A 20,100-nucleotide genomic window follows, 5' to 3' on the forward strand; every position below is an offset into this window, starting at 1 on the left:
ATACAACATATTTTATAAATAAAAAATAATGTAATAAATATGATTAACATTAAAAATTATAATGTGTGAATAATAAAAAAGATATAAACGCTCTAAACAATTAAAATAAAATCTCATCCACTTTTATTTTTAAAAATATACTAAATATATAAATTTGAAGTTTAGATTAATAAATGATTATAAATTAATATACGACAAAAGATACCAAAAAGAACCAAACTCTCTTCACTTTTCCATATAATTTGAAAATATAAATATCTTCATGAAAAATAAACCGAAAAGATACAGATGATTTATTAAAAAAAGTAAGATCATAGGGGTGTGAACATAATTATTCTAAATATCATAAATGAAATAAATAAAAGCACAAATATTAAAAAAAGAATAATAATAAAAAAAACCAGAGAGAAAAACGACTTCTCTTCTCAATACTATACATAACTTCCCTTTGTCATTCTCTGTAGACATCAACAGGTCATTCTCTTCTAGGCAATTTTCTTCTTTCTTTTATTTTCTCAATTTCGTTTTTTTGTTTGAAAATGTTATTTTCTGGGTTATTTATCTATTTACTATTTGTTGTTACAGGTGAGTGAAAACAGAGAAGGATCTGATGTACGTGCCGGTTGATCTTAATTATACACAAGATCATGATGGCCCTTGAAAATAAAGGTTAGCTTTTTTTTCTCAAGTAAGTTTTTCCTAGGTTTTTTTCGGGTTTAAAGTTTTGAACTTTGATCTGCTTTCAGTTATGGGTTTTAGTTTATTTGATTTTTTTTCTGGTCTTTTGATTCCTGGGTTTTTATGCGAATTTTTTTGGCAATGTCTTGATGGGTTTTGATTTTGTTCTTAAAAATCCAGTTCATTTTTCTGTTTTATTGTTTAGTGTTGAGATCGCTTTGCTTTATCTTCATCTTGGTTGCTTTAGTTTTGAGTTTTGTTTTATTTGAATAATTTAAATCAAATGTAGGAGTTCCCATAGGGTTCCTGTTGGACTGGTGTGAGACATGGTGTCATAAAGGTTTTTAAAAGTCTGGTCTGGTGTCATAAAGGTTTTTAAAAGTCTGGTCTGCCATTGAACATTACTAATGCAAACTGAAAGTTTATGTGGTGCTCTTTTTCTTTTCATGTCTATCGGCTTACTCGGGAAAATATTGTATTAACTTGGCTTATGTTACCCTAATTTGGATGTGTCAATTGAATCTGATGTTTATTTATTGGAATGATTGGAGTAGAAGTATGTAATTATTGTTTTACTTATTTTGTTCTAAGCTGTCTGTTATTCGATCGAATCTACCTTCTTTGGTCTTAAGCAAGTGGTACTTTGTGGAGAAGATTTACATGGTGTATTGTACTATTTCTATATAATTTGTGACCTCTTTTTGCTTGTTAGGCTCTTTTGTGGTAACCTATTCTATTGAATAGCCTCATTTTCATACACTTCCCTCATGGTGAAGTTACTCTTTCAGTTTCTTTGTTGCAATGAACTGCCTTTAGGGTTTGGATCCCTAAAATACAACCGATATTGTTAGTTCATGGAGTGTAGTGATGGATTTAGGTTTTGTTGTTACCGTCTCCGCTCAGTTTTACTAGCAATTAGGTGTAAATTTGGGGTTAAATCAATCAGTGGGTAACATTTAGCAAAAAATATTTTTCTTGTATGATTTGTACATAACCATGGAAACATTCAAGTCTAGTAAAGTTCCTGCATGCATGTTAAATAAGGATATTAATAAAAGGGTCTTATGTTGACTTTATTTCGGGGGAAGTTTGACAAACAAACAAGCAGAAGTGGGTTTATTTCTTCATTTGGCTAATCAATGTGTGGTTAGGTCCTCAACCACCATGGCTTAACGAGATTGGCTAGGGTTTGTGAGTGAGATGATAGTCTAATTTTTCCTCTTTCTTTTCTTGGCGAGAGAGATCATAGTATTGTTGATTGTCTAAAATTTGAGTATTTTTAATGTGCTTAGGTTAACTCATAGTATCAGTTTTACTCGTTTTTAATTGCATAGTGGTTCAGTTTCTAGCTTTGTGTTAACTCCCAGCAAAAGGTCAAATATAGGTTTTAAAGATAAGCAAAATGAGAATTTAGAGAAATACAATCCTCGCACCATTCCCGTTGTTTGAGGCTTCATATCTAGGAAAATCCGTTGTCCGTAGTATGCTTCCATCTGATTATGTGATGAGGTTCAGAAATACTGGCACCTTCTTAGTTGTGTCTTTCCCCTTCAAATTAAAAGTTTAATGGAGGAATATATTCATAGTAACTTCTATAGTTTTTCATTTCTTGAACCTTATATATTTAGCTCAGAATTTTCTTGTGCACGGCAAAATTTACCGTTTGAGGCTCCACTAGAAAAGCGAAAGGAGATGGGCCATTGCTGGAGGCAGTAATGCATGCTATGCATTTCGTCTGATCTAATATATGTTATTCTTGTGTGAAGTCTGCTGATAAAGCCTTTTAACATGTACTAAAAGTTCATCTTTTTTGCCTGTTTTTTGTTGTGCGTACAAGCCTTGTTGCTACTGATTTATCTGTCACTGGATTCCCCTCCTGCTGGCTTTGGTTATTGCTTGTCGTTACGATTTTTGAAAGTAACATCATTTCAGAGTTTCCTTGTGCTTTATGTTCTGTCAAATGTGTGAGCGTGTTTTATTTTATTGGAAGCTATGTTGCTCGGACTTGGGTGTGTCGAATACAATTAGATTGTTGGAATGGGTATTTTCAAGATCTTTTTTCCTTGCATTTGGGGGTCTTTGGATGCTCATGTCTGAAAATGAAGAGTAGGAGTACCATAGTTGGGAAGTATTTTTATGATGTCTGAAATCTTAATACTGGAGTTGTTCATTACAATCATGAATCAGCATATCTTGAACTTCTGAAATCATATTTAATTGGTGATGATAAATTAAATTTGATAATATACTGATGTTTATGCTTATTTATTTTATGTAGAAACAATGCAGAACTGTGAGGCAACCTTAAAATGCCTCCAGACGAAGGGGATCCCATACAACCTGCAATGTACTGGGAATTCCATTGAAGGCCTTCCCGAGCTTAAAGATGAAATTTGTAGTCACCAGGGTGGGGATGTTGTAGAACCAGTTTGCTCTTTGAATGGACAGTTTATGGAGCTTCCAAACGAATTTTACCACAAACCTACCCTTCAACATGAATCTGTTTCTTGGCCGGCCTTCTATCCCGACTCTCATAAGCTACAGTCATACCCACCAAATGCTTTTGGGAGGCAGTTTTACCAATTTCCCATGGATAACCGATTTCACTATCCCCCGTATAATATGGTCACTCAAGGCTACCCGTATGAATTCCAGTTCCAAGATTTTCAGTACTTCGTGGTCATAGACTTTGAGGCTACCTGCAACAAGGAGAGAAATCCCCACCCACAGGAGATAATCGAGTTTCCTTCTGTCATTGTGAGCAGTGTTACTGGCCAGCTGGAAGCATGTTTTCAGACATACGTCCGACCAACTTGCAACCAACTCCTGAGTGATTTCTGCAAGGATCTGACTGGCATCCAGCAAATTCAGGTCAGTTCCGAGTTTCTTTCGACTTTACCAAGACCGGGAAACTAGTTAGCCTATATTCTAAATCTGCATTTAGTGTTCTAGGTAGATAGAGGCGTTACTCTGAGTGAGGCTCTCCTTAGGCATGATAAATGGCTTGAGAAGAAGGGCATAAAGAACACCAACTTTGCCGTGGTGACATGGTCAAACTGGGATTGTCGTATAATGCTGGAATCCGAGTGCCAATTTAAGAAGATCCGGAAGCCTCCTTACTTTAACCGGTAAATGAATTTGATATGTACTTATTTTGAAATCATGTTTTGGGTTAAAAAAATATGATGATGTTGATACCATTAACATTTATATTTATTTATCTTGCTGTCCTTTGGCAGTTGGATTAACTTAAAAGTTCCATTCCGTGAGGTTTTCGGTGGTGTGAGGTGCAATCTGAAGGAGGCGGTCGAGATGGCAGGTCTGGTGTGGCAGGGGCGGGCACATTGTGGTCTTGACGATGCTAAAAACACAGCTCGCTTACTCGCCCTCTTGATGCGCCAGGGTTTTAAGTTTGCTATCACGAACTCACTGGTGTGGCAGGCTAGCGATGGTCCAGTGACATGGAACCCGATCCCTGAGAACATGGGTTTCTCTCCGCATCACCCCCACAAGCCTAAGGATCAACAAATGCCCCTATTCCAGTTCCACCCTTACTGTTTCTGCGGGGTGAAGAGCAGCAAAGGAATTGTTCGGAAGCCCGGGCCAAAGCAAGGAAGTTTCTTCTTCGGCTGTGGGAACTGGATTGCCACCAGAGGTGCTCGCTGCCACTACTTCGAGTGGGCTTCTCCCTAACTCGAAAATCTGCTGAAGGGATTGTCCATCTTTCTTGATGGCATCTCAAGCCCTACTTAGATGTCATGTAAGAAAACTAAAAAAAAAGTATAAAAGCAATGGTTGTCTCCTCGTTGAAGCACATATACCTTAAGTTGCTTAACTGCTGGCTGAGGGTTCTTCTTCTAGGAAAACACAGTATTAGTGCCCGGCATGGACGCTCTGGACCGTGCATGGAAGTAAAATTGGGTCTTCCGATGAATTGGAGCTTCGAACATGTGTAAAGCTGACTTGTTTAACAGGAGAACAAATCGGTAATGTGAGGATTTGGCTTAGTTAGGATTGATGCATTTACATGCTTAAAAGAACATGGTTAAATTACCATATAATAATCTTATGAGATAGGGACAGCTTGATTTCCTATGCTTTTCTAATGAGACTGAGCAGTTTGTGCTTGCAATTTGTTTCTTTGTTCTCTCTTTTACTTGCAACCATTCCGAACAATGCTAATGCTACTTCCAACAGTCTTACATAAACAGAGCCGGTTTCGGCTCGGTCTTATTGCTTGACACAGGGTTGTGAACCCCGGCAAAGTGTGCGGCTTATTGATCAAAATTTGTCAGTGGTACACATATACTCGAATTATTGTCTTAGTTGTTTTGCAGCCATTGAAGGATCTTAGATCTTATCTGGGTAGAACCCCAGTTTCCCTGCCGTTGAAGTTGGTTTTGCCATGAGATGAGCTTGATTTTGGTCCAAATTAGTGTATGTTTTGATTATAATCAGTAATCCAGGTCCAAATTTGTATGTTAGTTTAAGGTTAAGCATAAAGATTCAATAACAAATTACAGTGCTTAACATAGTTTAAAACAAATCATTCGTCAATACCAAACAGAGGGAAAGAAAGAAAGTGAAATATAACAACAATGGTAGAAAGTATTTTAAGAACTTAGCTGAAGAAACCTTTGTGCCATGGGATGCTTGGCTTCAGATAGTTCATCAGGCTTCAATACTTCAACAATTTCACCATTCACAAGAAGGCAAACGATATCTGCAACCCTTTGGATTTGCTTGATGCTGTGAGACACCATTACAACTGTCATTCCCCTTTTCTTCTTAAGCTTCACCATCACATCCTCTATGTTCTGTGTCGAAATCGGATCCAAGGCACTTGTTGGTTCATCCAGCAGCAAAACCTTCAAAACCGTAATTCCGACGAGTCAACATCACAGCAAAGAAACCAAGTTATTTTGAGGTAATGGGTTAGAAAATCATGTAAAATGCAGCAACTTTGAATGCAACACATCAGCTGGGGCCTGGGGTAATGGCTACCTCAGCAAAACCTTTTAAACCCAAGTTTGAGAGTTCAATATCCAACAAAAGAAACCAAGTTAATTTGAAGTATTGAAACATGGAAATTGCAACAGCAAACATGGTCACCTCGGGTTCATTAGCCAGTGTCCGAGCGAGTGCAACTCTTTGCGCTTGACCAACAGATAATTCACCACCAGTTTTACTGAGAAAGGAGGAATCAAGGTCTGCAAGTGTTAGCAACTTGGAAACTTCAACATCAGTCAACTTCTTCCCTCTCAAGTTCGGTCCATATCGAATGTTATCTGCAACAGTACCTGAGAAAAGATCCACACATCTTTACTTTGCATTACATGGACATTAAAAAAAATTAATAGTCAAACAAAAAACATAACTGAACTAGTCTAAAGTAAATACCAAACCCACACGTGATGGTACATAAACTATATGTCCAAGTTCCGAGGTATTCTTGGCATAATTTGACTTCTTAATTTACTATTTTTTTTCTCAAACACTATAAAACAGTTAATATTAAGCAATTAACTTACGTTTTAGATCATTAAATTTAATTTTAACTTTTATTTAGATCACAAACTTTTTATTTAATCAAATTAGGTCATTCAACTTTTATTATTAATGAAGTAAGTTATTTATACTAACATTGTTAAATAATTATAACTAAAAAAAACTAAAATTGATAAATTTAATTAAAATACTTTTCACATATTATCATCAAATAATGTTTAATTGATAATTTTAATATTTGATTTAAAATAAATCAATACTTGTTTTACCATCCATGTAATTCACCCAAAAGAAAAAGAGAAAAAGATTACAAAGAAGGGTTATATGATTCTAAATAAAAGATGTTAAAAGCTGACGATAATGTCACAACCGAAAGTTCAAAACATGTCTATCTCAAGTTTTCAACTTCAAATAATAATAATAATAATAAAATCCCTTTATTTTCAACCTATAGAGTAACTTCAATAATAAAAGGAAATGTTTTTATTCTTAGAGATCTTGGGTTCGAGCTAGGGATGGACCAAGAGGGCGGATGAGGAATTGCCACTCTAAAAATTTAAAATTACCATATATTTTAGATTTTTTCTGTATATTTTCTATTGAAAATCTATTTTTCCTCCTAAACTTCTATAAATTCATATTCTCCTAAAATTTTAAAAATTGCCTCTAAGTATAAAATTTTACATCCATCCCTAGTTAGAAGCAATTGTATCTGGAGGATATGTACGTTGTCAATTTATTAAGAAAATTATAAACAAATACTACCTTTAATCACCTTATACTATTACAAAAAATAAAAAAAATCCTTATCAAAAGTCAACCTTAAATTTTATCAACTTTTCGAGAAAAAAAGGTTTAATTTAACAATAAATCCTTAAACTATGTTTTTTTAGAGTCGCCCATAAATTATCGTGAATAATCATTTTAAACCCTACCATTATCTAAAAATATCACATGGAACATTTAGAAACTGCCATATGAAAAAAATAAAATAAAAAATATTGAAAATAAACAAAATTTTAAAATTTTCAATGAAAACCATAACATTATAAAAGATATTAATTGTAAAATATAAAATTAATAAAAAAATATAAATGAATGTATAAACCATAAATAATTCAAAATAACTATAAATTAATATTTTAAAACTTAAAAAAAATACTCAAGATTTTTAAGAAAATTGGAATTTTTTTTATTTCACGTGACATTTTTTTAATTGTGCCACATCAGTTTAAGCGGTTAAAATAACTACAAGGCCAAGAATGATTCCGGATAATTACGTATTTGAGTTGACGAAAAAACAAATTAGATACGTAACTTAGAAAGAATATATTTTAAGGGCTTATTGTTCAATTACGTGAAAACAAAATCAACCTTATATGTCATATTATGATATTAATGATTTAAATATGTCAACGGTCTATGTATTATTTTAAAATTTAATCTTCATATATATTATTTGTTATATTAATTCTTCGTACTATTTTTATTTAAAAATCTTAATCCTTCCTTCAATATCTGTTCAAACCTAACAAATATAAAAAGACAAAATATTTTTATTCCGCTATGTTTCTAGTTACCATCAATTTGACCCTTCAAGTTTTAAACGTGAAAGATTAACATTGTTCAGTAAATGATTATTTTTTAAAATTTATTTTTAAAAAGTTGAGAGTAAAATTGAAAAAAAGCGGTAAACATATAATACTAAAGCAATTATACTATATTTTTAGGTACTAAACTAACAGTTAACAGTAAAATTAAATAGATATGATGTATAAATGACAAAATTGACCCAATGTTTGTCTAAATGATTACTTTGCATCTTATTTTTTTAAGCATTTTACTCTTCGAGCTTTTAATTTTTTATTAAAACAAATCCCTATTGACTCATGTTACTGACATGCCATTTTCATATGTATTCAATTGATGACGTAGCATACGACATTTTTCACATATATCATCACTTTGGATGATTTGATATATTCCACATCATCAATTAAACATATGTAAAAATGTCACGTCAATAATATAGATTGATCATTAGTCAATTAACGAATTTCATTTAATAAAATCTATACGGAAGCTACTCTTAAACTGGCATTGGGGGCAGCCTACTACCTTACCTCCCCTCACCCCATTACATATGAGAATAGGGTCAGCTAATTTTTTATTTTGACCGAAAATTAAAATGTTGAGGAATAAAATACTTTAAAAATATGATGCAACGTAACTATTTATATAAATCTTAAAGGTAATTTTATCATCATGTCTAAATATTAAGGGTGAGACTTAGATTTTCATATAAAAAATGGTATAAGAATACAATTTTATAAAAAATATAAAGAATAAATTTTAAAATAATACAAGTACCTCTCACATATTTAAACCAACTATAATCCGTAACATAATATTCTAATAAAAATTTATATTCTATGGTTCATTTACTTATATGATTAGATTTGTTCATTTTTTATTTTTTATTTGCATTTATCTTTTAAGTTTATCGGTAATCTTTGTATGATCTTAATAACTATTTTTTTGTACTAATAATTATATAAAAATGTCCTTATTATGTATTTAGTTTATAAATATAATTGTAAATTTTCATTATAATTTGAATATTTTTTATTTTTAAAAAAATTAACTGTTTTTATAAAAAAATTAAATTTAATTATAAAAATAGATCTTCAATATTTCTAAATAGTAAAATAGACCCACGGGTCGGTATGATTCAGTTCGGGTTGAACTTGAATAAAGGACTGGAGCCAACAACTCCGCTGAATGGACAATTCTATGCTAACTTTGCCACTTAAAATCCAACTTGAAAAGCAGTTCTATGGGCAATTTTGAATTAAATTCAGTTAATTAGCATAAAAAATTCATCAAAACTTCCGGAAAATCTATTTACGGTGGATCAGATGAAGGTAAGGTGAGAAAATATTTGAAAGAATTCTTCAAAATCAAACTTTTTAACTGGAATTTCACACATAAATTTGAGTGGAAATATGATTAGGAACAGAAATGGGAATGGAGATCGTACCTTGAAAGAGAACTGGGAGCTGGAAAAGCATGCCGACTCTACGGCGGAGTCCAAGAACATCAAGGTCAACGATATCACGGCCGTCGAGGAACACCGTATCCGATGGAGGCTCCCACAGCCGATTCAGTGCTCTGAGCAACGTCGATTTCCCACTCCCGCTCGGTCCGATGATCCCCACGATCATCCCTTTCGGTATACGCACGCTGATACCGTTTAGTATAGGAACGCCCGCATCCGATACTTTCTTCAAATCGCGAATCTCGAATTTCATCACTCCACCACCATCATGATGATGATGATCTTGATCATCAACATCATCGACGGTTAACAGAAAATGCTCGGCAGACATTTGTTCGCTTTTTTCACTGAATTTTCTCTACGCCAATGATCTCTTTGGTATTTAAGGTCAGCAGAGATGATAGTGGAATCGGAATGAATATGACCTTCACCACTTAGAATTATGTTCGGGCTGTACCATTGTTAAACGCAACAAATTCTAGATTTTATGTATATTGAACCTTCACCAGTTACAATATATATAATTATAAATTATTTAAAAATTATAAAATATAAAAAGTATTCTTTTTTACTCGATCGCCCCTTAGTAAGTGTCTTAATCTTGTATATATGAATTTGAGATTAATCAAGTAATGTCTAACAAATTAATTGGTGTCGCTACTACTTTCGGTCTCCGATAATTTCATATTATTAAAAATATATCGAGAGTGGCTTTTAATTTTGTTATCGAGAACTCATTTAATAGTTTTAATGATAAAAGGAAATATTATTTGTTTAGAGTACTTAAATTCAAGTAGTTGTGTTTGTAAGGTGTATATACATTGTCAATGACTTATAAAATGATTATAAACAAATATTTTATATTTATAATATAACCACCTCATGCTATTAAAAAGATTATATGGTAGAATAAATAGAGTAGGTTTGATTCGTTTAATAAAAGTTTGATCCTATTTTTTATAATAAGAATCTTCTATTTGATAAAAGAAAATATCTCATGATCTTGAATCGATCTTACCTAAGATCGTACATCTCAAATTAAACTCTTAACATCAAATAAAATAATCAATTAAACCACATGAAAAAAATAACAACTAACTGAATGATTTTTTAAATGATGATGTGGGTTTTAGGATATGGATATACTCTTTGTAGAATGGGGTGTGGTTTTCGGGATGTAGCCTCTTGACATGCTTTTTTGCTTTTGAGATACATATATATATGTATATTAATGTGCTGATTTATATAAAGTTTTATACATCTGTGTATATTCCCATTTAGGGGTGTTCAACTAGCAGCTGCGGGGGGCGGGGGGGGGGGGGGGAGCAAGCAAGGGAGCCTTTGGGTCATTGGATAGTGTTGAAGTTTGAGTTTGAGAGTAGTGCAGTGTGTTATTTGTTTGGAAGAGATATTGGATGGGGTTGAAGGTAGTGAAATGCCATGCTCCCAAATAACTGCAATTGTGGGTGTAAATATGTTGAGAAAGATTGTGTGCATTGTTAATGACAACAAAAAAAAGTTTTTAATTTTATTACTTGTATTTAAATGATGACATATATTTATATATAAAGTTTCGTGATTACTTTTTCCAATAATATAATCTTCAAAATTTTGTTCAAATTTTGATCTTTCATGAATATATCATATTATAATATAGATGTTTATGAATCAAACCAAAAAAATTTAATCATAATATTAACACAAGAGAATCTTTAATCTCATTTGAAAATGTACTAAAATGACTGGGATAAAGAGTTCCAACTTCTGCTGTGCATCATTTACGGTGGTGTCCTACTAAGAGGGTGTCTAGGCAGCCCTAATTGCCCCGAGACATGGGATCTTCCTTGGGGAGGGCAACGAAATTCAAAGGTATTACATTGTTAGCCCTACCAGTTTCTCTACGTTCCTTTAAACCCGATACAGCATGCTTACCTGCTGGAGTAGAAATCCGGCGACCAGTTGGTGTTCCAACCATGGCATTGGATTGACCCAACGGTTTCTTCGGTCTTGAACCGAAGAGTGCCTCTTGTTCTGCAGCAAATTGTTCTTGCAGCCGTTTTTGCTCCTGCAAAGATATAGCAATATCACTCAAATGAATGAGGATTGGTGGATACCTTCATGATATAATGAGCACATTGTGGAAATTGCCCATAGCAAGTTGAATAACATCTGATCTCATGATAAGCTATGCTATCAAGTCTCAGATGAATGCCATGTCCATATGTATCTCTTCATTCGAACATGAGAACTTGAAAGGAGCAGCAATGTAGGATGAGACGAAGTAGATCTTCATTCGAGCTTTACAAAATCAATACATACTTAAAAAGAGTAAAATTCGCAAGCGTACCCGAGATCTACGTTTCTCATCCTCTCTTGCTTGGCGCAACACGGTATATTCCTCCAACATGTTTAAGAGTGAAGTCTGCAACGATAAACAAGTTTTGAGACTGACCAACAATTATAAAACCAAAGTAAAATTTAAAAAAACAAAATTAAGAATCACAAGCCGTTTACCTTGTCATATAGGAAAGGGATTCCTTTCTCGACCTCCCAAGCTTTTACTTTCGCTGTCAAATTTTCAACGAGAGCTATCCAACAAAAAGAAGATTGAGTATTATTATATGATGCCCATTCAACCTTAAAGCATATGAATACAATAAGCAATGCAAGCCTATCTTTTGTTAAAGTTTCATAATAGTCACATGACCAAGGAAATTCTGTTTTCGATATGGTTTTCTTTATTTAATAGACAATCCATTAAATTATCATGTTGTCAACGCAGTTCAAGACAGAGCACTTGTGCACATGGTTATGTTTTAGAATAATTTTTAGAATAATAAATAATAAATTTTCAAATCCATTAAATAATAAATTTATAATAATTGTACGTGTTCCATGAAAATATATAAAATTTAGAATAGTTTTTATCTAAAAATTGACATGATGAGATATAAAATTTTAAAATCCACAAATAATTTATTAATCATACAGTTATGTTTTGATAAAAAAATATATATATATATAATTTTATAAATTGTAAAATAAACACACCATGATATAATAAAATGAAGGTTAAAATATAATTTTGACTCCAAAAGCACTTTTCAAATGTAAAAATTATAATTTTTAACTTTTTTTTGGGTTGAAAAGTGTTTTTCAAACGTAATTTTTCTCCAAAAATTATCTGTTTACCCTTGTTTATGATTCCAAAAGTACTTTTAGCCCAAAAACAAATAATGTAAACCACATCAATTGAACAAACTTAAGCAATTGCCTACTTATTGAGAAGTAATATAAATGAATCAAATGCATGATAATTGTAATATATATTATAGAGAAACAGTCGGCAAATAAACAAATCATTAAATCTGAAAAACTGCATTGAAATAAAGCATGTTTATATTAAATTAAGTTAATATGTCACAGAAACCAACTTCATGATTTAAGATGGTTATAAGCTTACATGGCAATTTGCTGACCAGACTACGAGCTTTCTCTGCACGTTTCAGATTTTTGTGCACTCCTCTTCCTGCACTATACCGGTTTTCATCCTATATAAAGTAAAATTAATAAAAATGAAAGTTATAGCTCCAAAGTCCAAACTGAATATCAATAACTTCCACCATCACTGAGGAGTTTTTAAAGATGGCAAACTATCAAAACATTTAACTGGTTAAAGCAACCATTTCAAATAAGAAAATTGATTCAGTTCTATCTCAAGGATAACTTATTCAAGTTATGTACTAGGCTGACTCAACGACATTTTGATTCTTTAATATAGTATCAGTAGCTACTGATTAATAGCAGAAGAAAGAAAAAAATAGAACTACTATTAGTTCTTCTTGAAAGAATAAGCCCCCTGCCCAGTAAATATAAGTAACTCTAAGCTGACAGTTCAAGAGAAACAAACTTAAAAGCCTCAGAAAAAGAAAATAAGAAATGAAGGGCAAGCTAAATGTTGTCAAGGGCATTACATATATTCTAGCACTAGAGACCTTTATACTACTTAAGAGTTTAGACGCAAGGTGCAGAAAAAGCACTTGTCATACACAAAGGGCAATACGCGTACATGTCTCTTTATGTGTGTGTCCATGTGCGTACAAAATTAGCTTAAGATATGGTAACGGACACTATCTACAAATCACGTAAAATTTTATTTTCTTTTGTCAGCCAGTATGCATGATTTTCTTATGGTCCCTTGTTTGTTACCGAATACTCAAATATTTAAGTAGAGTTTAATATATCCGCTTTCTTACTAGTAAATGCCTAGACGTGCCTAGACACACCAGACATATTGCCAAACGTGTATGTAACAGAAACATTAAGATGTATGATTATGATACTCAAATATTGAGAAGTGCAGAGTTTGATATCATCTCCTTTCTTGCCAGTAAATTTATAGTTAACGATTTAAAAAAAAACTAAAGAATTTCAATAATGCAAGTTTCTTTGTGTGCTCATAGCCTCACAGAAAAGCGTGCTTGATCAAATGCACCTCACGCAAGAGGATCTAAAGAAGCTTTTGTTATCATATGTACCTAGGCACACACCTAATGACACTGTTAAAAAGTTGTTATAACTTTGGGACAAATCAGCAAATTAACATCATGATTAAAATTTGTAGAGCATCTTTGGTGTAGGCAACGTAAGGGTCTCTAAATAGAAATTCTTTTGAAGACTGAATGTGGCAGAAAAGATTCCAATAGTTCCTCAAATAAGATTTACCTTTTCATAGTCATCGAGCCATTTTTCCTCCTCGGATGCATGTTTCCATTTATCTACCTTGTCCAAAATATCCTTCCGGCTTAAAGCTTCCTGTTTGGCTTTTGCAATCTGGCCATCCATGCTTGAAAGCAGATTAGGCAAATCAACATTATCTGCATACGGATGATAGAAGACTAATCACATAATATATTAAGAAAATATTTACACTATCAACAATTGAATCCGTTATTACAAAAATAAAAATAAAATTACGGAAGAAAATATTTTTTTCCTAAGAAGAAGCACATAATATCAAAGATGCTCAATAAATACACCTCACCCAATAGTTACTAAGACAAATTTGGGCAACTAGAAATGAAATCAATATATGAAACGCAGATGAAGACTGAATGTTTATAGCAATGCTAACAAAAATATATTAAATAGTTTCAAGAAGATTTAGATAATTTAGAAAATGAAGATAATTTGGTAGAACCAGATTCTATGAGGTTGATAAGGATCTGCCGTGCTGCATCACTGTTTACATCGATATGGACTCCTCTATAGATTTCCTCAAGTTCATTTTGCCTCTTAAATACCAACTCTTTCATTTTACTAGCCTTCAGCATATTCAAACATTGAACTTCAACCTCAACCTGAACGTAATAACAAATGTTTAATATTAAGGGCAAAACACAATAATCTTGTAACATTAACAGTTCTAATTTAAAAAAAAAATGAAGGGGAGCTACCTGCTCAATGATATCTAGACCAAGGGATCCTGGTCTCAAGACCTCATAAACTGATGAAGAAATTAGGGAAGTAGCATGCTCAAATCTCTTTTGCTCGACAGGTGGTGTATCAAGGAGATCCCATAGTTCTATCAAAGTGCTCCCAAGATATTGAAGCTACATGTAAAACAAAAAGACAAAAAAAAACATAAAGCTTTAGGGAGGTCCACATACAAATAAAACAAATTGTTAACGCTCAACATATAAATGCAAGAATAGAAACAAACCAACCCTCATGCAAACTGAAAAAGAGAAAGCCAATATTATAAGCTTTTGGAGGACAGTCAAGCTGTTAGCTTACACAAAGAACCTCAGTTCTCAACTTCTCTTTAACTACTCAAAAGATTACAGATGAAAATACATTATAAAAGAGACAATAACCCTGGTAGAACAGAGTGTATTAGCCATGAATATGTTTCCATACCCGGTATTTCAATGAGAAGTACTTTCAGAACTGAAAACCAAAATTTGACTTGTAAGAACTTGCAAGCAAGACCTCTCGCCTAACGACGTAACTTGCAAAGAATGAAGAAACCAACTGCACTAAGAGTTATTCAAATTCTGCTGTCTGTCCCTATTCTTAGAAGCTGGCTTTCTCACAGCTTACAAAAAAAAATCGGACTGTATAGCTGTTCCCTACTTAAGTTGCACAGCAGCTAATAGAACAGAGGATGACACTTCTCAATAACTTCTGAACTTATGGAAGATTAAGAGAAAAGTAAAAGCATCCTTGTGGGCAAGTTATACACATTATCATCCTAAAACCAGGGACACCTAAACAAATCAGCTTTAATGATTGTAGAGTTTGTTCCCCGTTGAAGTTGCACAGTGGCTAAAATCAGAAAATGATCCTTCTCAATAATTATTGAACTTACAGAAGATAGAGATAAAACATCCTTGCTCTTCTAAAAACAAAATTTCATCAATAAAATTGATCGCAACATTAAACCTTATCAAATGATTCAATAGTAACCAGTGCAGCAATTCAGGCATCAGTAAAACAAATAAGATACTGGAAAATAATAATCCCAACTCAAGACTTTTGAAAAGTTTAAAATGCTATAAAACACTAGAGCCTTAGCCATTTAGAAATCTACTCTCAACAAAAGCTCCAAAAAAACACTAGGTTAATAGGAAACTCAGTTCATCAAGCCATATGGTCAACCAACAAACATAGCTACACTAGATAAAAGAAATGCAAGAGAACTTCAATCAAACTTCTTTTTGCGCCGATGACCTTACAAGAAAAGGCACTTGATCAAATGCACCTAGCTTGAAAATATCATTGGTGCTTTTATTGTCTGGCACTGCATCTTAGCACGCACCTAGACAACACTGCCCACACCTTAAGTGAGCCACTCTTACATGAGATTTTGATTTGCATGTAAAATTTAGTGCTGATCTACTTTATGCAATACATAATAAGCAAAAATTGCATCCAAATATCATTACTATGTATGGTTGCAAATTTTAAATATGATTTTCCATCTCAAAACACCAGAGCATACCATTATAGCAGAAATTTTAAAGTGAAGGAAAGAAAAACTAAATTAATTATTAAGCAAGACGAAGCACCAACAGGTACAGACATCCATATAAAGCCCCAACAGGCAAAAGGTACAGACATCCATATGCATAAGAATATACAAATACATCTAGGGGTATTTACTTAAGGAGACATGCAATGTGCCAGACAGCCAATACATGAAAAAGATTGATAAAAATCCCTAACACGTCACCTTTTGTAACCTCTTTTGCTTCTCTTGCTGCAGTGAATTAACACACCTGTCAATTTAGCAAGAGTATCATTGCTGATGCTCTTTGAATGACCGTTTGCAGGATAAATCAGGCTAGCATGAATGTCGCTAACTCTCTTCGAGAAATCAAAGGACATCACCACTGACAGCTCATGAATCATGCTAATATGGCTGTTAACTTTCTGTAGCCGGATAATCTAGAGATTCAGTTAAAAGAATAAAATTCAGAAGAATAGACAAGCCAAAGCACAATTGATCCAGACAGTAGATAACAACAAACCTTTTCATTCTGAAGCTCCTGTAGATGAGACTTAAGCTCCCCAAGTTTCTTGACTGTCAAATCACTCTCATCTACTTCTGGATCAGAAGGCAGCATAGACTGACCAGTGCCTGCTATTTCTGCACAGATCTGTGCAATCTGTGACTGGGTTTCAGTAAATTCCTTCATTCTTTGCTTTTTCTTCGACCTCAGCTCCTCCAAAACAGGTCTTATATAAGATGTTTGCTGCTTGAGAGTGCCCTTTCCCTTCTCAGATTACAGAAATAAACCACGTTAACAGAAAATATGAAACGCAAAAAGCAATAAAGTGGATATATCCTAAGATAGTTGCTAATGTATGGTTTCTTATAATGAATTTTACAAGTAAAATAGGGCTGGTTATGCATATCGATAATACTGTGCTCACCTCATCCTCAATAAGCTCTTAAAAGCAAAGATCATTTGTAGTTTCCATCCATGTACCACATTATCGTACACAAAAAACATCATCTTTCCCATGCTATAACAATTTTTCTTAGATTTTTTTTATTTCAAAGCCAAATAACAAAAAAAAACTTCAAATCTTGAGATTTAAGAATATTAGCAGAGAAACCCAAACAGGTCCGAAAGCAGGTACTTGTTGCTTAAGAGTGCGGTTTTACTATTCAAATTTCATAATCAGGAGGAGGAGTTCCAACGAGAACCATAAAGCAAATACATACCCTAAGATAGTGTATATAGAAGTTAATTTTCTGTCTATACAATTGTACGTGTACAACAATAATGCTGGCCTTTTCTCACTAAGGTGGATATTATTCCAGCGTGTTATACGAGCACGTCCTTACTAAACGGAGTAAAAGATAAGGACTATTTTTGAATAACATCCATCCATACACTATTCAATTTATGCAAAAAAAAGGAGCAGCTTTTTTCTGGTTACAGTGACTCTACAGGTTTCTTACAATAATTTTATTTATTTCACAGTCAAATCAGTCAAATATGCCCCATTTTCTACTGCAAGAGAAGTAGCAGCAACAAACAAAAACAATGGTTGTTGCTGTAGCTACTTTCATTAACTATTTGTTTTTGCTTCTTAAAGGACAGAGAAAAGAAAAATTATAAATTAAAGAAAAGTACATAACTAAAAGGCAACACTAAACTTACCATAACTATTTTGTATAAAAGTCAAATTATGCAGTTTGTCTTTATAAATTATTAGCTTCTGTATTCAAAGAAGCAACCGAACATAACCTGAGAAAATGCAAGCTTAGTGCCTAAAATAGAGGGATTTATAAATTGCAGTAGGACTCTGAGTCTCTCACAGACACATTTTCATCATGTTTATGGCGGTTGTGCACATAATAAATGCTACTGTTGCCAATTGCGAAAAAAATTAGCCATAATATCTAGTCACAAAATGAAGAAAGCCTAAAACGCAAAATAAAAGCCATAACATTAAATAAATCCTCTGCCTTTATGCAATACTACATTCTTTTTCTTAATAATACCTATGTTGAGAAAGTGATTTATTGGTACAACTACAATTCCATAACAATAACAACGTTAGAAAGAAAAGAAAAGAAAAATGAACAAACCCTTGAGAAAGAGAAGGAATGCTCTCCAAGGGCGGCGACGAGTTTGGTGATTTCGGATTCAATTTGCGCTAAAGAGTGATGCAAATCAGCCTTGCTCTTTCTCGTCATTTCCACTTTTCTTCTATAAATGTCCAAACACTCTTGTTCCAATTCCAACAGCATCTTATCCCTTTCCACGTCACTTTCCCCTATTTCATCCCATATTACCTAGTACCAAAATTAACAGAAAAAACAACACTTAGTTTGACTTTCTTAGTCAATTTTTTTTTAAATCCAAAAAAAAAAAGTGAGAGTCGGAGAACAAAACCTGTAATTCTTGAAGGAGAGAAGCGCAAGTGGTCTGAGAATGAGAGGGAGACAGAGACGGCGGCAACGTAGTCATATTTGGGGAGGAAAACAAATCAAGAAAAATCCAAGAAATGCTTGAAACCCTAAGAATCAGAGAGGAAATTGAGGAACGAGTGAAATGTGAAATGGGAGCGTTACGAATCGTAGTTTTGAATTTCAAAAAGGAAAGATTGGGGATCACATTTCTGATTTGTCCCTTTTATTATTATTATTACTGAAATAAAGACTGAGAAAAGAAAACAATAGAAAGAGGAGCGTTACGGATATTTGAGTTGTTTTGGCGCGAAAATCCACGCCCCGTATTTAATTGTCTTCTCGGCAAAACTGTTTTATTAGTCCTTGAATTATGGAGGAGCATGAATTTAGTACAAAGAGTGTACCTCTTACATTTCTAGTACTCTCGAAACTTCAAAAAATATTAATAATTTTTTTATCACATAAGTCATTAGTGTTTGTGCCAATTTTATCATTTTAAATTCATTTAATTTGGTTATATTGTCTATTTATTATTTAATTCAGGAATTAAAATTTGAAATATAATGCTTAAATTTGATCAAATATATTATAAAAGCTAAATCCGCAGCTTATATATAGTACAAGTTTTAATGACATAATTTGATATTTTTAATTTTTTTAGTAAACTACATATAATCAATAAATTGTGTTAAATTTTTTCAACCAATTATGAAAAATTATAATAGAATTACTGAAGTTATGAAAAATTATAAATTCTCTACCTAAATTATAAATTGTGTTAAATTTTTTCAACCAATTGTGTTAATGTTAGATTTTTTATATATATAAATTCTAAATCTAATTCTAACTCTACCTAAATTAATGCCTTAAATCTCTGTCCCCCAAATGTATACCTTCCAAACTCTTCTAGTTGTGAATCACACAGATTAGAGGAACTTGATAACCAATTTTAACATGAAACTCAAGTTTCAGTCCAAATAATTCATGTGACAAAAGGTGAAATTAAGTGGACTTGGGGTTTGAATGCCAATAGTTAGGAACACTTTTCTTTCAAGGAAATTGAGCCTAATTTAATTGATGACATTTTTTAGAATTCTAATCATAAATTTACAAACATATTACCCCGTTTGTTTCAAATTACATTATCATTATACATATATGATAACGAAAAAAACTCATTTTTTTCCCAAAAGAAAATCATAAATTTATTACTTTCGAATCAAAGCAAATTAGAATTCAATCACTATTTCTAATATACAATTTTTAGGATAAATTTCCCATCTGATCACTCATCTATTTTTCAGTACGTGTTTTGATCACTCATATATATTACGTTTATCTTTTACTCGCATGTCGTTAGAAAATTAATAACAACACTAACATGATATTTTTATTATATTTTAAAGTTTTCACATCATTTCCTCTT

The 20,100-nt window shown here is 32.8% G+C and overlaps 3 protein-coding genes across 4 annotated transcripts; 1 reads left to right on the top strand and 2 right to left on the bottom strand.

The window, feature by feature from the left end:
• Positions 1–361: 361 nt before the first annotated feature.
• On the top strand, positions 362–4,458 carry LOC120174568. Of its 2 annotated transcripts, XM_039181370.1 has the most exons (5): positions 362–474; positions 586–669; positions 2,957–3,549; positions 3,631–3,806; positions 3,918–4,458. In XM_039181370.1, exons 2-5 carry the CDS (start codon positions 648–650, stop codon positions 4,369–4,371), a joined length of 1,245 nt encoding a protein of 414 aa, XP_039037301.1. In that variant the 5' UTR covers positions 362–474; positions 586–647; the 3' UTR covers positions 4,372–4,458. The 2 variants fall into 2 exon arrangements, with proteins under 2 accessions (XP_039037301.1, XP_039037302.1); XM_039181371.1 differs by lacking the exon at positions 362–474 and having other exon boundaries at positions 501–669.
• A 725-nt stretch (positions 4,459–5,183) lies between these two features.
• Positions 5,184–9,609, bottom strand: LOC120174535 (ABC transporter I family member 17-like). Its single transcript, XM_039181350.1, has 3 exons — positions 9,227–9,609; positions 5,791–5,978; positions 5,184–5,546 (listed from the first exon to the last, which is right to left on the bottom strand). Exons 1-3 carry the CDS (start codon positions 9,573–9,575, stop codon positions 5,292–5,294), a joined length of 792 nt encoding a protein of 263 aa, XP_039037281.1. The 5' UTR covers positions 9,576–9,609; the 3' UTR covers positions 5,184–5,291.
• A 1,390-nt stretch (positions 9,610–10,999) lies between these two features.
• Positions 11,000–18,812, bottom strand: LOC120174591 (65-kDa microtubule-associated protein 5-like). The gene is given in 12 exon segments (XM_039181390.1): positions 11,000–11,309; positions 11,592–11,666; positions 11,759–11,832; positions 12,708–12,795; positions 13,970–14,121; positions 14,445–14,604; positions 14,701–14,856; positions 16,479–16,525; positions 16,528–16,693; positions 16,777–17,022; positions 18,351–18,557; positions 18,658–18,812. Coding segments are annotated over 12 exon segments (1,695 nt in total). The 5' UTR covers positions 18,733–18,812; the 3' UTR covers positions 11,000–11,060.
• Positions 18,813–20,100: the final 1,288 nt, after the last annotated feature.

This window comes from Hibiscus syriacus, unplaced genomic scaffold (genome assembly GCF_006381635.1).
Source record: "Hibiscus syriacus cultivar Baekdansim isolate YM2019G1 unplaced genomic scaffold, ASM638163v2 tig00112114_pilon, whole genome shotgun sequence".
In the NCBI taxonomy this organism is placed as follows: domain Eukaryota; kingdom Viridiplantae; phylum Streptophyta; class Magnoliopsida; order Malvales; family Malvaceae; genus Hibiscus; species Hibiscus syriacus.

What these genes read in the sequence shown, in the direction of transcription:
- LOC120174568 (XM_039181370.1), top strand. Translation starts at nt 648, where the DNA reads ATGATGGCCCTTGAAAATAAAG. An exon ending in GATGGCCCTTGAAAATAAAG is followed by an intron (nt 670 to 2,956) that starts GTTAGCTTTTTT and finishes TATTTTATGTAG; the next exon opens with AAACAATGCAGAACTGTGAG. An exon ending in AAGCCTCCTTACTTTAACCG is followed by an intron (nt 3,807 to 3,917) that starts GTAAATGAATTT and finishes GTCCTTTGGCAG; the next exon opens with TTGGATTAACTTAAAAGTTC.
- LOC120174535 (XM_039181350.1), bottom strand. Translation starts at nt 9,575, where the DNA reads ATGTCTGCCGAGCATTTTCTGTTAACCGTCGATGATGTTGATGATCAA. An exon ending in GCTCCCAGTTCTCTTTCAAG is followed by an intron (nt 5,979 to 9,226) that starts GTACGATCTCCA and finishes ATCTTTTCTCAG; the next exon opens with GTACTGTTGCAGATAACATT. An exon ending in CACTGGCTAATGAACCCGAG is followed by an intron (nt 5,547 to 5,790) that starts GTGACCATGTTT and finishes ACGGTTTTGAAG; the next exon opens with GTTTTGCTGCTGGATGAACC.